General features: G+C 36.6%; 3 protein-coding genes across 3 annotated transcripts; 2 read left to right on the forward strand and 1 right to left on the reverse strand.

Annotated features, from left to right (window-relative positions):
- Window positions 1-117: 117 nt before the first annotated feature.
- Window positions 118-2,085, forward strand: dynlt5 (dynein light chain Tctex-type family member 5). Its single transcript, XM_057334645.1, has 5 exons — window positions 118-231; window positions 490-605; window positions 827-918; window positions 1,076-1,200; window positions 1,431-2,085. Exons 2-5 carry the CDS (start codon window positions 493-495, stop codon window positions 1,632-1,634), a joined length of 534 nt encoding a protein of 177 aa, XP_057190628.1. The 5' UTR covers window positions 118-231; window positions 490-492; the 3' UTR covers window positions 1,635-2,085.
- Window positions 2,086-2,523: 438 nt separating this feature from the next.
- On the reverse strand, window positions 2,524-3,591 carry insl5b (insulin-like 5b). Its single transcript, XM_057334882.1, has 2 exons — window positions 3,399-3,591; window positions 2,524-2,888 (listed from the first exon to the last, which is right to left on the reverse strand). The coding sequence occupies exons 1-2, from the start codon at window positions 3,562-3,564 to the stop codon at window positions 2,749-2,751; spliced, it is 306 nt and encodes a 101-aa protein (XP_057190865.1). The 5' UTR covers window positions 3,565-3,591; the 3' UTR covers window positions 2,524-2,748.
- Window positions 3,592-11,150: 7,559 nt separating this feature from the next.
- On the forward strand, window positions 11,151-16,906 carry bcl6ab (BCL6A transcription repressor b). The gene is made up of 9 exons (XM_057333839.1): window positions 11,151-11,232; window positions 12,644-12,813; window positions 12,908-13,129; window positions 13,215-13,913; window positions 14,017-14,093; window positions 14,396-14,554; window positions 14,669-14,799; window positions 14,915-15,052; window positions 15,133-16,906. Exons 2-9 carry the CDS (start codon window positions 12,653-12,655, stop codon window positions 15,265-15,267), a joined length of 1,722 nt encoding a protein of 573 aa, XP_057189822.1. The 5' UTR covers window positions 11,151-11,232; window positions 12,644-12,652; the 3' UTR covers window positions 15,268-16,906.
- Window positions 16,907-16,965: the final 59 nt, after the last annotated feature.

Below are 16,965 nucleotides of genomic sequence, written 5' to 3' on the forward strand. Positions count from 1 at the left end.
TACTATTAATACTGATCCATTTATTTGGACAAAATTAACTCAATTAATTTTATGGCATTAAGGTAATTTAACGTGTTTATTGTAATCAAAAAATGTTACCAAGCAACGGTAGCGTAGCCTACACTTCCATGAGCTAAGCCGCGAACCTTTGTCTGAAAGAATAGTTGAAGATGACCCAATGTTGTCAAGGCAACGCTTGGCATTTCCGGATTGTGAGAGAAACACTGAGCGGTAAGTTTATTTTTCTGAGACATGAATTGCGATTTTTCTTACGTTGTTTAAGTTTGCGATGTGTTTCAATGCATTTTTTAATGGCGGACGGATACATGCAACAACCTCGTACAATTATATAATTATTATAATGTGTTTATTGTTATGTGGTCATCATCTCATGTAATTCGTTTCAATTAACGTTAAGCATAAATATTACAACATGTCTTTTATTCATAATTGAATATCAGCCAAAAAAAAAACAAAATTATTCATCAGGAAATGACGGATTTAGCGAAAGAGAAAGCAGCACGTCTGCTGAAGAAGCGTGCAAGTGTGTCTTCACTGGGCAGTCATGAAGTCAGAGCTAAAGATACCATTGGAAAAACCAAAGAGTAAGTTACTGGAATTCCCTAGCATAAGAAAAACCAGCTGAAAATACAATTACAGATGTCTTGCCAGTAATATGTTCTTAAATGTGTGTATAATTACTAAAGAAGAACTGGGGAAAAGTGGTAGCTTTCAGGGCACTGTTGAAACGGCTTACATTGTCAAATACCCAAATATTGGAACATCATCACAGTTCATTTGTTGTTTCAAATGTCTGTTTCTGTAGCTCTATCAGCACTGTGTCCTACATTGATGAGCCCGGTCACCATGACGATATTCCAAGGCCAACAGTGCACATGGAGAACACCTACCAGCTCAGTGAGTCTTGTCTGACAGAGAACTGACATTACAGTCATGTTTTCTGTGCAAAGATGCTTTCTTTTTTGTAGACATGAATTCCAATGTACATTAACGTTTAAATACACATTCCAATAGACAAATTTCTCTTTTTTACATGAAACATTTTTTTGTGCAGCACCACCACGACGTTTCCCAGTATTAACAGTAAAGGACATTCTGAAGGATGTGTTGACCAGTTACCTACAGGAGGAGAAATATGAAGCTGAACTGTGCAGACAAATGACCAAAACAATCTCTGAGGTCAGATGATTTCTACACACTCACTGGGTTTTAGTTTGTTTTAAATTAATTACACTTTACCAGTTCAGGTCACATACAGTAGCATTAATGTTTTAAGACCCCTTTACAAAGTGCTGTAAAATGAAGAAGCTTTCAAAAAGGAATCCCATGGATAGTTTTATTTATCAAATAAAGAAATCAATTAAATCAATATATGGGCAGCTAATGTCTGTAATATAATGTAATTTCAGGTTGTCAAGGCCAGAGTGAAAGACCTGATGATTCCTCGCTATAAAATCATAGTAATCATTTGGATCGGTCAGATCAGAGATCAGAACATACGCATGGGGAGTCGATGTCTGTGGGATGCGGCACATGATACTTACTCTTCACATAGTTTCAAAAACAGCTCGCTCTTTGCCGTTGCCAATGTCTACGGTGTCTACTTTGAATGATACGGTGGGAATTGAAAAGCCGGCCATTAGATCTGTGTGTGATTTTAACCAGCTAGAGACATCTGACATGGCTGCTGTCAAATCCTGTTGAATGTTTTAGTGGCCTTCAGAATGGAAAGGTTGTATATCATCCAGATCTACGAGACTGCCTGATTATTCCTGTTCCTAACACATCTCATAATGATCAGGTAACCAACATGCAAAATAACAAATCAGACTGCAGACCGGGTGAGAACAGGACAAACTGAGTACTGTACAACCATAATGTGTAAATTGTTTGTACGACCATTCTTGCATAAATTGGTGCATTGGATTTATTCTGCAATTCTGTAAAAAATGTACCCAGATTTATACTTGTGTTAAGATAGGTGTACAGTATATATAAGCACCCACATCCAGCTCATAATTTTTGCCTTATTCTAAAATTATTTATTTTAAGTTAATAAACTTATATGTCTTGTACGTTGTTCATTGTTGTGTTTAGAGTTTGCTTTAAGTTTGAGAGTTCTTTATAATGATACTGTTAGAATATATATTGCACAAGCTCTCACAAACAATGCAGACCCTAGAATCTAGTTTAGTCGTGCACAACCTTAGATCGAAACACACCTGTCAACATGGGGGTAATTAAGTCATTCAAAAGCTTCTATATAGCCAACTGTTGATATCGACACACCTTATTAAAAGAACAAGAAGATAAACTAGTGTAACCAGCTTCAACAAGCCTCTATTTCGTCTTTAATTGTTGTTTGTATTTGCAATTAACTATTCGTTACTACGATGAAAAAAACACAATAGAGCCTATAAATACATTGAGTAATAATTTCAAATTCTTTAATCCCACATTGATATGTACAATTGATTCTTATGTCATGAAAACAGTGGATACTAAACACTATAGAGATACATTTAGTGTGACCCTCTGATGAACAGAACAGCAGTAAGACATTATAAAATACACACTGTTTATTTTTATAAGACCTCCTTATATTCAAATCTGTCACTGTGCGAATTAAAAATAGAATGGATAGAGAGGTACGTCTTTACAAAAAAGTAGCGCCTAACCCCAAGTGAGCAAGCCAAACTTCGACAGCTGATCATAATTGAGTGTTTCTCAGCACAAAAGGGCCAGATCATTTTTGTGACAACCCACTTTACAGCACAACAAGGGCAGCAGTGAGTCAAGGTCTCTTCCTGATCGATCCATCTCTGCAGTGGTCGTAAAGAATTCCTTGTCAGTCTGCATTTCATAGCCTGTGGCAAATCACAATTTTGTAATGTTATTTTTTTCGTTCATGACTGTGTTATACAAAAGATCAATTTACTGAGCTGATATGTGGAACAACACGACATTTGGAACCGGACATAATGACTTAAACCACAAAATACCAGCAGGTGGCAAACAAAGCCTAGATTTATGATTTATGCTTTTATCTATCGGTAGATATTGTTAGTACCTATTTAAAAGCTTGATCAGTTGAACAGAATGCAAAGTAGTTGGAATATACTGTACATTAGAAAACATAATTCTATTATATTTCCATATTATTATTATTTTTACACAATGTAAACAATTTAATGTTTAGTTATTATATGACACTTTTTTATAGTCTCAAAAATATAGAATAGAATAGAACAGAACAGAATAGAATAGAACAATTATTACAGAAATAACTAATAGTTTGAACAGACTGTTCTGTTTTATCGCTTAATTGATCATTAAAAAAAATGTCAACTTAAGGAAATATAATATGTGTTCCGCACCTTTTACGTTGTCCTCATTTTGGCCCCTCCTCCATCTGGAACCCCCACATGTGTACACCACAGCCCGAAAAAACTCCCGGCCACAGAGCCTGAGAGCTTTCTGAGACTGGGCTGAATCGGCCCACACTGCAAACAACAACAGCAATACCAGCAGGACGACTCTCATGGTTGGAAAGTGTGTAAATCTTTCTCTCGTGTTGAGGATACTTGCGTTTTGTGATCCCAGAATGTCCCCTCTTCATTTATATACGATCCGATATGATTTATGTGTTATTGACACTTTTTTCCCATTACCTCCTACATGAGGCAAAATGACCCCAAAAGCAAAACAAAAACCTTACGTCATCTTCGGTTTGTTGATTTTTATTGAAAAACATTATGCTGAAGCCTTGTAACAATTATATACACAGCTAATTTAACAAAGTGACCTTTTTCAAATATGACCTCTTTGTTTTATTTGCTAAAGCAAAGTGACTGTAAGCGACATTTTAGAGATTCGGCCATAAAACTGCATATAACCGATGAATAGGTCACGGCGACATTACTGTGTGACACCAGTATAATGACAGCACTTACTTCCTCCCACACTGTTTTAATTTGACCTGAAAGGCTAATCATCATAATCAGTCCATTTATATGTAGCTAAGGAACACTTTGTTGCTTAGTGCTGTGTTCACTGTAATAAAATACCAGCCTGTAGTATTTGCTGAGGGCTTTTACATAAGATAGATTTAATATCGGCCATTCCTAAAGAAAAGAACGATGAGTCAACAACACTTTGTCGTTTGTGAAATATACCTCTGTGGTTTTTTATAAATCTAGCCTACAGAAAAGTGTATGCCATGTGTAAATTATTAACATTGTCTAACAGTGTGGCTGAACCTGAAACCATTTTTAAGTTCCTAAAATGTGCTCGCAAAGAGGAACTTATCCTACCAATACAATTCAGATGATTTTGTAAAAGTGTGGTTTCGAGAGTGTGGCTATTCTCTAAATAAATTGATTTCTTTATGGAGATATTTTAGTTCATAATTTGCTTCTGTTAACAGAATACGCAGTTCCCTGTGGAGTTTCTGAAGGCTCTCTTTGTTAAATAAGGCACACAGAGGGCCTGAAAGCAATAGAGATGCTAATCTATTAAACCATATCAACATTGTTTATAGGCAAATTATGACATTTCTACTGCTATGGATAATCCTGGTCACATTGAAGTCATAACACAATCACATTGTTGATAAAAAGGTCTAAACTGAAAACTGACTAAAAGGTCAGCTTTGTGTTCATCAGAACAAAGTTATTTATTCAGGTTTCGAACAACTTGAGGGTGAGTAGGCTAAATGATGACAGAATTTTCATTTTGGGAGTATGCCTTTAAATGTTTTACCACGTTTCCAATATTGTGCATTTATTTTTCAGCTATGTGCAAGCTAGATCAATATTTAGTCATAAACAGTGTAATGCTAATGTCAACGTATAGCATTAAATCTGACTCTTTTATAGCTAAAGTGGCTTGATTCTTGCATCGGGTTGCTGAAATAAAATATTTATATCCGTTTCAAGTTTCGACATAAAACAAACACAATCCTTTATTTTTCTGAAATAATAGAATAAGGTTTGAGCCTTCTGAAACCCTTTGGACATTGCATTCTAAACGAAAAATTGTCAGTTAAATGTAAGAGGGTGGAAACTCAAAAATTCCATCTAAACAGGTTCAGGACATTGTGACGCACTTCTTCACTTTTAGTCTTCTAACTTGTTTCCTCTCCAAATATTAAGAAGTGTAATAATAAAATATTTCAAACCTTATTTTTAATCAACCATCAATTATTTTTGAGTATTCTTTTGTCCACCAGAGGGCGCATTGAAAACAGGTTCCCGGTAGAGGCCAAGCCCTTGTTTGTGAACTACACTGCCAGCCTGTACTACATTCTTAGAAAGCCACACACTGACTAAGCTGACGATCTTGGCAGATACTACGGCAAATATAGATTAACCTGCACTAAACGAGGAAACCTTGAACTCAACCTGCTGTGACTTGCCTCACTAGTTTTGGCACGCTCAGCGTCATACCATCAGTGTGGAATCCAGTTTTGCATGTTTGTAATATGTTTTCCAGTAACTTCATAATGTTTATTGTACTTTTAATTATAAGAGGTAATTTAAAAAAAAGGTCAAATCTAATAAAGATTTGTTTATCACAAAGCAAACATCCTTTTTAGTTTTGCAGTCCTTGCAGTTCAGTTCTTGTTAATAGTAACTTTTTCACATGTAATTATGGTATATTTTTGAGGGGGGGTTTTGTTTGATTTCGTACCTCCCAAATTTATACTAATAAGTGTCTTAATCTGCTATGGTGCATAATTTCTATAAGCATCTGGCAATGATAAACTGTTTATACAAATATGTAAGTGTCAGGGCTAAAGACAGTCTTGCAGAAACAACATAGGCCTGTGTACCACTTCTGAGCATTACATTTACCCGCAAAATTGCTGTGAATGTAGAGATGACCAGTAAGCATCCACCAATAATTCCCTATCAAGAACAACATGCTGAAACCTCTTTGAGCACCTTAGAAACTGAATGGCATCGCCCTGGCAACATCCTGCTGCATTCAAGCATCACAGTGTTATTGAAGGCCAAGCATCATCATGTTTTCTTCAGAAATATAAAAAAAGTCAGAAGTTTGTGTTTAGAATGCCATATGCATGTGTTACACTGTACTGTATATGTGTACTTATGTAACTTGTAGCTTGGTGTAAGGTTTAGAAAGAGCTCTTGAAAACATATACCTGAGGTGTAAGTTCACCGAGCACTAAAAATACATTTTAAACGGGTCAGAAAAAACTCCTTTCATAACCACCTTTTACAATGCAAATAAAGAGATAATTAAATAGTTATAGCAGTGAGTCATATTTTCAGTGTTTTTATCACTAAAAGAACAATTAATATTGCAATTATATTGCATTGCATGATAATCAGTAGTGTAGTAGACATCACTAAAACATATAATGAGTCTATTCCACCACTAAATGCCCTTTTACAGACTCATATTTAATGATGATAATATTTATTTTTTCAATATTCATGTTTTACAACAGAATGAAGACAGGCACGTTTTGGTTTTGTTTTCAGAATGAGAACCAAACTATTACTAGATTAAATTTATCATTTACATTTATGCATTCGGTAGATGCTTTACAGTGCATTCAATGTTTATTATATAACCCTAACCCATCTATTGTAGTATGTGTTTCCCTTGGTAACAGACCCATTACTATGGAACCATTTACCACCAGAGTTAGATAAAAAAAACTATTTCCTTAAAAAGTAATGCAAATATGTTTCTTTGCAAGGTGTTTTTTTCTGCATTTCCAATATCATGTGTTCTAACTTATGTTAGGCAACCCTCATTAATATCTTTATTTTTATTTCATTTTTTATGTACTTTATATAGTACTTGATAATTAGCTTCCTTCCCTTCTAATTATCTTAGAATATTTATTCACACTTTATTTGCACCCACACACACAAAGATGTGTGTGTGTGTGTGTGTGTGTGTGTGTGTGTGTGTGCGTGCGTGCGTGCGTGCGTGCGTGCGTGCGTGTGTGTGTGTATTTAAATACCTATGCGTAGGATTTACTTTGTTTGAATGTCTTGTGGTTTGTTGAAGAAATGCCACACCAACAGTGTGAGCTGAGGTTATTGGATAGGGGAGCGTAAGCTGACTGGTAAAGGTTAAGTAATCAGATCAGGTTGTTGAAACTGTAGAATATGCCAAGAGCAGGTGTGTGTCAAGAGAAAGGTAGAAATTAGTGTTATCAAAATGTTTATGGACATTACCCGCTCGGATTTCATATAATGACATGATGTTCTTTGACATATTTCACATTTTTTGTGATATACACCTGAAATTGATCAGTACGTTGATCACATCTAAGTTATCAAAGCAATGGAATTGCAATTTTTTAAGAAAGTAAAAACATTCTTTAAGCTTGGTGAACAACTCACCCCTTGACCTCTCAAGATACAGGTGAGCTGAGGGGAAGATCAGACGCCCCAGCTCAAAAAAATACAGTTTCTGTATGATCATTTGCTGTTGCCACATCAGAGTGTCACGGATGTGGAGGAAAGAACCCAACTGCAGGCAGCAGGGAGTGAAGGGGTTAACAGATATCTTTAATAACAAACAAAGGAACAAAACAAAACACCCACGATGGGGGATAACTGAACTAAGGTAGGGAACAAACGGGATCACACTCGACAAGAACAATACAAAACAACAAACTGACTATAACTGACTTACTTAGACTTGACTTGGCAACACAGAGCACACTGTCACAACGTCATACACGAGGCATAAGCGGACACGCATACAAGCACATACAATCAACGAGCACAGGACAATGAAACATGAGGGCATTATATAGGTAAGACAAACGAGGGATAATTACACAGGGCAGGTGAGGAACATTAGACACGTCAGGGAAGCAATACATGAAACAAGAGGGGCGGGGCCAATGACGAGACACGAGAAAGCACATGAGATGTAAAACGTAAATAACTCATGGCTTTCTCACATAAAACCTAAGGGCTCCGTCCCGATCCTGCCACACGACTAGAAATACAGAACCAAGAAGGCAGGACCGTGACACAGAGTTTATGTTTCTAGTTAAAAGTTCTGTGTCAGTCCTGACCTGAGACAACCAACCCATTTCTTTTCATAACATACACAGGTCCAAAGTGTGAAACGAAGATCTGGAAGAGTATCCAATAACAGATCCAGTGGCGGCAACACAAGGCTTAAGGGAACACTTTAGTGTCCGACCTCATGCACTTTAGTGTACATGTCTGATCTGTACTAAAATCGAAACTCAGCTTTAATGTATTTCTTTATTCTACTTTCACTTCACTCAGCAAACTTCACTGAAGTTAACTATGTATAATGCTTGGTGTAACAGTATGACTTGGTTGCGATACAAAGTTTGGTTCTTTTCTTGCATCTCCGATATGGTTCTCAAATGGTTTTGCTTTAGAACACCACTAAGTTTAGGCAACCATACCAACGTAGCATGTTGTAACATAACACGTGTCATGGTCTATTACCTTATTGAAACTAATAAGTAATTTTAAGTAAATATAGTAATATCTAAGTATAAGCATTAAGTATTCAATAATTTAACATTTTTAAAATAGCTTTTATTTCATATTGTTTCACTGTCTAAGATATGTATGTATGCGTGTAAGTGGTACCGTTCAATGATGTTTACTGAAGCAAGCATCAGTAAGGTACTTACACTTGCATGTATGCATTTAGCAGATGCTTTTATCCGAAGCGACTTACGTTGCATTGAAAATATTTTTTAAACAGCGTGTTCCTTTAGAATTTAACCCGAAACCTTTGCATTGCTAATGCATTGATCTATTAATTGAGCTACAACTGCTGATCACCACTTAAAATGAAGAGCCAACTGAGCACAGAAATGAATTCACAACAAACACTAGTCAGGCATCACTGAGTAATTTGTAAACTGTACATGAAGACTTTTCTTGGAACAGCCTCTCCATTTTCTGAACTGTGCCTTTGATGTGTGATAGTGATTAGTAAAATGAAAGAGCGTTTTTAGTCAGTCGCTTTGTCTTTTGCTGTGCCATTAACAGATATAGAGTATTAATATGCGTGACAGATATGTGACACGTATCCAAACCACACAATTGCAAATAGAAATGTTTTTTTGTTTTAAAGTCTTTTTTATAACTTGGCCCAATCTTTTGTTTTCACTCTCATGACCTAGAGCACAAAATTATGAACAAAAAGCATGATCTGTTATGTCATGGTTCAAAGTTCTCTACAAAATGACATCGTCCATCTTATTGAGAGTGAAAAACTTGTGACAGCGTCTATTTCCGATAGGGCACTTTCCTCTTCTAAAGAAAGAGGAAGTGTGTATTTGTATGTGTGAGAGATGAGGGGGTAGTTTCACAATGAAGAGACGCAACATCTTGTCAGCTTTTCACTATTAGAGAATTTCAGCACTACTTTTCCAGGTATACAGAACATCACAGACACCTTTCAGGAAGATCCATAATATAAATGCTCTACATGGTATTGATTGTCTTTACACCAGATCTGGGACAGAATTTTCTGCACTTTTAAACCTTAACTGAATTCCATATTTTTGTGATTTCTCCTGAGGCACAATGTGTGACGCTTGTGATTATGTAATGCAACTATAATTTATTCTCTCTGAAGCTTGTTAAATCTGTTTTTGATTATGCATGAATAGCAGTCATTTAATACATTATCTATGAAATAAAGTTTTCAACCATAAATTCTGTTCTCCTAAACATTTCTGTGTGGCAAATTCCCCGTGTATTCAGGCAGCAATTAATAAGCATTTATGCATTAAAAAACAACGGAGTAATTTTAATGTTAAAATATATTCTATATTAATTGTCCGGTGTTAATAAACTCCTGATGTCTAAACTGAACTTGACCTCTGACAATTAAGTGTCCAGAATAATCAGCCTTAACAGGTATAAAGAACATTTTAGTTTTGTTCTAAATATTTGAATTACACTATAAATAATTACACGTAATAATTATATTAAAAAAGATTAAAAGTCTATGTACTGTATTTTGACCTTTTGACACACCTCTTGGCCTCTTTGTAGTTTACTGGTAGTCTAATTTTAATCTCTGATTTAAAACTGTATTTTATAAACGTGTATTTAAAAAAAATAAGTTTAAGATTTAGTTTGCTGTAAACAACCTAATGTCCAGTTTCCAGTACCTCTTAGGGACTGATATATAAATAGTGTTGTGAGTTGTGTGGTGCGTTATGGTCCTGAATAGCTGCTTTGTTAAGTGTTAGGTTACACTCATGGCTGAAGCAGTCATGAGCTTAAGTGTTCGTGCATGAATGCAGAGATATGGCCTCGGTTGCCATCTTAATTCTGTGCTATAATCAATCTCTGACCTCCTACATCTTATGATCTCGGTTACTGTAGAGAACAGTGGAAATCGGTGATAGTAAATTAAATCAAAATCTTCAAACATAACCTTTTAGTTAAAAAAAAACAACCCAATAAAGTATTAAAATGCATTTATTCTTTTGCAGTCATCTCATTAAATTTCAGTCTGTAATCTGAACTTCATTTTTTAATATAGTGCCACTGCAATCTTATGTTAACTATCAACAAAGTATGTAAAATATGTGGAAACGGTAAGGAAAGAAAGACACAAATGAACCTTTAATTCTCATTTAAAAAACGAATAAATGTTGATACTTTGCTTATGTAAGACAAATATGCTAAGAGTTTACGTTCTTGTTCGTGTTCAGAACACAAATGTAGAGTTAAATGATTAAACATTGATTCATTGCATCTGTTGGCCCAGTTTACATTACGTAATACACGATTTATTAGACGGGTCGTAGCGCGAGTGATAAATTCTGCGGAATCCGTACAGAAACGAAAGGGTTGGAGGAGTGACGTAAAATATGACCGCGTTTCTGGAGCAAACCACTAAGCTCGGAAGCACCGTTAGACACTGTAAATTAGTTACGCGATGTTAAAAGCTAAACTGATGAATGAAATAAAAATAATAAACAATGTGAGTGATTCCTTTGAAACTGTAATAATTACTGTTATGCCAGTTTAATCGCGCAGTTATTTAGTAATACACGAGTGTGAAAACACAAACGTCCAGATTTCCCCTCTGATGTGTAAGTGGTACGGTCCACTGGTAAAATTCCGAGAATTGTGAACTGCGTGTTCTCAGAAGAGTTCTTCCAAGAACTGTCTTCGCTGGACACTTCCAAGAAAACTATACCAGGTGATTTTATTCTATCTAGTAAAACGTCTAGACTTAACATGAAATGCTCTATAGAAATGAGTTCCTTAGACGTTTGTTGTTTATCTCCTTTTAAACCAGACTAACGTTACTTTGTTGTGTTCGGATTTGTCTTGTTAATTACGCAACGCGACTTTTGTTGGCCTAATTGCGTGAATAACTAACGTTAATCTTGTTCGTGTCATGTGTGTGTTTCTCTCTATTGGACAGAGTTGCAATAGACTTTAAAGATTAAAGAAGGAAGCAGTCCTCATTGGGCTCGCTTACGATTGCATGATAAACACATGTTTGCGCAACTTGATATGGGTGGAAATATAAGTTTATTGCCTACACAACCGTATATAGATGATCATTAGATGAGATTTTTTTTGTTAGCTAAGCATTGATCTCGCTTTCGGACATACTGTATTTATTAGTTTCACAAGTTTATCTTTTGGCTCAGGTTGAACTCTCAAATCGATCAACTGAACGCGTTTAACGTACATATATTCTTTAACTAAATAGTCAAAGGTTGATCAATTTTAGCAAATTTGCAGTACATATGTGAGCATACTATGTTCTCTCACGATTGCTTCAGCGTTTAAGCATATTAATCAATGTCATGAGATTATTTATGGAGATCGCTTGACGCATATTGCACTGTCGTGTTCATTCCACCGAAGCATTCATAAATCACACCATGCTCTTTTGGTATCAGGTTCGTTCGGTGTCTTAAAATGCGCATTTGTTCAACAAGTGACGTATGCGAGGCACATTTCTAGTGTAGCATTTTTGGCCCCCAAAGTGGCGTAGCGAGTCAAAAATGCTGTCTAGATTTTATGGTGTAGTTCTGAACGCGCATGTGATGCGCAAATATGCTGTCTAGCATCTCATAGATCTTGAGACACAGTCACTGTCATGTCTAGAGATTCCTGGACGCTCAAGAATATATTAAGTACCGTTTTTATGTAAATTTTTTATGAATCGTACTGTTACAGATCGCTTTGAATATTTGAATGTATTTAAAAATGTATATTTTCTGATATAGCACGAGACGAAGCGATGTTTCCTTAATTGGCAACTAACCAATATAAATGACCAAAAAATGAGTTAATAAGAAATAAAAATAAAATGTACATTTAGGTATTACAGTATGTACAAGTCAGTCACATCTTCATCTTGCAACAAGTGACTCTGTGGACATCTAGTGTCTGTTTGTTAAAGCGCACGCGAGTTCACAGTGAAGGTCTTATTTTAGTAGTTTAGACTCATAAAATAAAACTTTTAATAAAAATAAAAACGTTTGTGGTGTAATTGTATTATTATTTGGTTTGGTGATCAAGTGAGGATCTGTTGATTTTTATGTCCCTATCTCCGCACACGTTTAACCAGATGTTGAACTGTTTCTATGCAGGTAGTCAACATGTCAAGTGCAGCAGACGGCTGCATCACATTCACTCGGCATGCCGGTGATGTGCTGTTCAACTTCAACCGCCTGCGCAGCAGAAACATCCTGACCGATGTCACCATTCTGGTTTGTGGGCAACAGTTTCGGGCACACAAGACGGTTCTGATGGCATGCAGGTAGTGCAAAAAATGTTTTGTCCAATAATGCCATTTTGGAAACATTAAATTGCGCATTACATGCATAATAAATTCTACCTGTGTTTTTTTCCAGCGGCCTCTTTTATTCAATGTTTGCAGAGACTCATAAAAACGACCTAAGCGTGATCAGTTTAGATCCCAATGTGGACCCCAATGGCTTCGACATACTGCTGGAGTTTATGTACACGTCTTGCCTCACCCTTGAAGAAAACTTCATTATAGCCACCCTCAACACAGCCACATACCTGCAGATGGACCATGTGATGGACACTTGCCAGAGGTTCATGGAGTCTAGGTAAATGCTTAATCTCAGCTCAGTTTTCCCTGTTTTCAGACTTGAATGTGATTTGTAACAAAAACAGTTTATTTTCGTCACACAGGGGCTTGTGTGTAAAGCAGACCAGAGCGGATTTGCAACGCTGTGTAACTCCAGAAGCTCCATTTCTCCCAAGCAACGCCCTGAACATGTCTTCAAGTGTGACCATGAGCCTTTACGGTCCTCCCAGCCTGCACTACGCAGTCAGCACTTCAACCGAAAGCCCTACTCGCTTCTATAGACATCTTCCTGTCCCCCTGGAGACCTTCAGTACTACAAACCCCCTTTGGCAGATACCAAAGAGCGGCATAATAGCCCGTCAACAGCACACCATGATGGACAACGGAGTCACGGCCAAGACTGCTGGCGGAGCCACGGAGTCCAGAAAAGAGCGGAACCGTCCATCAGTGCTTTTCCATTCAGCTCGGGCTGAGGGAGACAGGAGGAGAGCTTCTGGCGTAAATTCGGGGATGGAGAACATTGAACTGTCACACACCAGTGGTCCTCAGAGCCCTCTTAGATCAGACTGCCAACCGAACTCTCCGGCAGAGTCCAGCAGCTGTAGTCGAGGGGCAGTTTCTCCTCAGAACTCTGTCAGTGACCCTGCAAAGGTCCGCAACTGGAAGAAGTACAAGTTCATTGTACTTAACTCCACGGATGGAATGACTGGTCATGGCTTGCAAACTCCATCTCATACAGTAACAGAGGGTACCAATAAGAGCGGTGAAGATGCAACCAGAAGTCAGTGCAATATAAGCAGCAGGTTGGTGCTCTGAAAACATTGTGTGTAGTTGTTCTTCATGTTCATGGTGTGGCAATGTAATATAAGCAGTGTTTTTAAACATGGTGTCATTTGATGCTTTTAGGTCTACAGATGAACGCATTCAAAAAGAGGAACGTGGATCTCCAAGTACTTTGACAGAAGAGGGGGATACAAAATTAGGTAAAAACAAGGTTAAACAATACTAAAGAGTTTATAGGTTACTTCAGTTTTGAGGGTCATCCAACTGAAACTATTTTGGATGTAAAATCTGATATTTACAAACCCAATCCTAAATTTGTATGTGGTTTGGTTATTTTTTGGAAATGTAAGACACATACTGTAGGTCATTTCTATTGCATTTCTATTCTAGACCAAACAAACAAATACAGTAAGATACCAGATGCAAAATACCAGAAAAAAACAAATCTGAATTGTGTGCATTGTGAACACAACCTAATAACTGTTCTCTCTGTTCTTAAAAGAAAGCGGCAGACTCTTCTGTAATGAATGTGATTCTAAAAGCGAATCTGATTCAGAGAAGCCTCAGTGGCTACAGGACGGCAAGCCATACAAATGTGACCGCTGCCAGGCCATGTTTCGCTACAAAGGAAACCTGGCTAGCCACAAGTCTGTCCATACAGGTAAATGATTGCATTTATACAAGCAAATCAGTTCAGGATCTCTTGCATGTACATTGGATTGCATTTCAAGAATTAAAAAGGAAACATTTCAACATTTTTATAATATAATTGCAGGGGAGAAACCATACCGTTGCAATGTGTGTGGAGCTCAGTTCAACAGACCTGCGAATCTTAAGACCCACTCTCGTATACACTCAGGAGAAAAACCATACAAATGCGAAACCTGCAGCTCTCGCTTCGTCCAGGTAAAACCTAAACTCCGCCAGGCCATGTTTCTGTTTACTATAAACAGATGTTATGTAGGACTCCATAGTAAATGTATATTTCTAAAGTTTTTTTTGTTGTTGTGTTGTTTTGTAGGTGGCTCATCTGAGGGCTCACGTACTGATCCACACTGGAGAAAAGCCGTACCCATGTGACGTCTGTGGCACACGCTTCCGCCACCTTCAGACGCTCAAGAGTCACCTACGAATACACACGGGAGAGAAACCTTATCATGTGAGTCACATTTTTTAGCATGACTTCTTTTAGCTTCATATTTCTGTATATATCGGTAACTGAATTTTTCTGTTTTTCAGTGTGAGAATTGTGACCTGCACTTCCGTCACAAGAGCCAGCTGCGATTGCATCTGCGGCAGAAACATGGAGCCGTCACCAACACCAAAGTCCAGTATCGCAGAACCAGAGCAGACCTGCCGCCCAGCTCCTCCTAAGAACAACTGTAAAAACCATTTGAAGAATTTTGTTTAAGCTATCCTGAAAGGTACATGTCAGACCTGTGGTCTATTATTGGTACACAAAACAAGTCATGAAATAATACAGATGCCTGAATAAATCTCTGTGATGTCGCTATGTTTACCCATACAGTGCAGTTGTAAATTGTATCTTAAATATGCAGGACTATTTCACCTGTATGTTATGTACTTTATGTACTTTTCATCCACTCTGCAGAAGAATGACGCATGATTTCACACAGATATAGTGGTTTTGCATTTTATTAGCAACGTAAACACTGACTTTAAAGTATTGTAAACTGAATTCTTGTTTATACAGATTGCAGTGTCCTATTAAAACAGTATTGGACAATATCTAAAATATACAAATACAGTATATCTCTATTATTTATTTTTGTTTTCAAAGAGTGCTATTTCACTCCTTTTCAGGCAAACTGCACTGTATATAGTATACAAAGTGTAATATTGGTATAAAGCATCATTATGCAGTTGCTGTGTAAATATTTAATCAAACCTCTGCTTTGAAAAAACGTTATATGTGGTATGATTGAAGAAGCGCTACACTGTTAAACAAATATATTGTATTTAGACACGTTTGATATTGTACAGCAGTTTTGGTACTAGAGGGGCAAAGTCCTTACAATTAAAGATTTGATACCGAACAAAGATGTCTTTTTTTATTTATTTTAAAAGAATATTAATTCACTAACTTGGCCAACCAGTGAGTTAATGAATGACATTGGAATGACTTACTGTTTACACCACAACATCGAACTGAACTATTTTTTTAGATGACCATATTATAGCAACAAAACACAGCCATCCAATCAGTACAACATTTTACCTTCTTGTGAATTACAAATTATTTTTTGGCCTTTTCGCCATTATTCATAGGGAACAGAGTGCAGACAGGAAAGCAGGGCTTGAATCAAGACTTCACCCAGAACCCAAAAGTCACATTACTAATCGTAATGAAATTTTTATTGTTGTTATATTATTAGTTATTGTAATAATAAATGAATTGCTGCATCGACTATCTGAAAGAGCAATTGTTGCAAACCAAATAATTTTAGGTTTTTCATACTACAAAGTACAAACTTTTAAAGTCAATATTTGAATTGCTAAAATTATAGATTTACATGTTTGTACTTTTTTTTAACTCTTCCAATATGTTTGCACTCATTGATGTTAATAGGATATGTCTCCACTAGATGGCGGAAGTTTGCCATATTGCTTTCTTTTTTAACCTCATTAGTTGCACTTAAAGGGATAGGCACCAAAACTAAAAATAATTTGATAATTTACTCAACTTTATGTCATTCCAAGCTGTTTGACCTTCCTTCTGCAGAACACAAAAGAAGATATTTTGAAGAACGTTCATAACCAAACAACTTTGGCCACCATTGACACAAAACCACCGAGTTGAGACATTTCTCAAAACACTTAATTTGTGTTTCACAGAAAAAAAGCATACGTTTTGAATAAAAAAATATCTTGGTTAAATGTGTAATTTTGTAACACAAATATGCAATTACTGATTTAAAGTATACTGTTCGCTGTACTGTTGTGCAACCTAAAATGCACTGCACACATGTAACTATGATTGAATATGTTCTCCTGATGAAACAAAATTCTAAATATTAGCCTATGCTTCATCCCTATACGCAGGAATGTATG

This window comes from Triplophysa rosa, linkage group LG5, assembly GCF_024868665.1.
Source record: "Triplophysa rosa linkage group LG5, Trosa_1v2, whole genome shotgun sequence".
Classification (NCBI taxonomy): Eukaryota; Metazoa; Chordata; class Actinopteri; order Cypriniformes; family Nemacheilidae; genus Triplophysa; species Triplophysa rosa.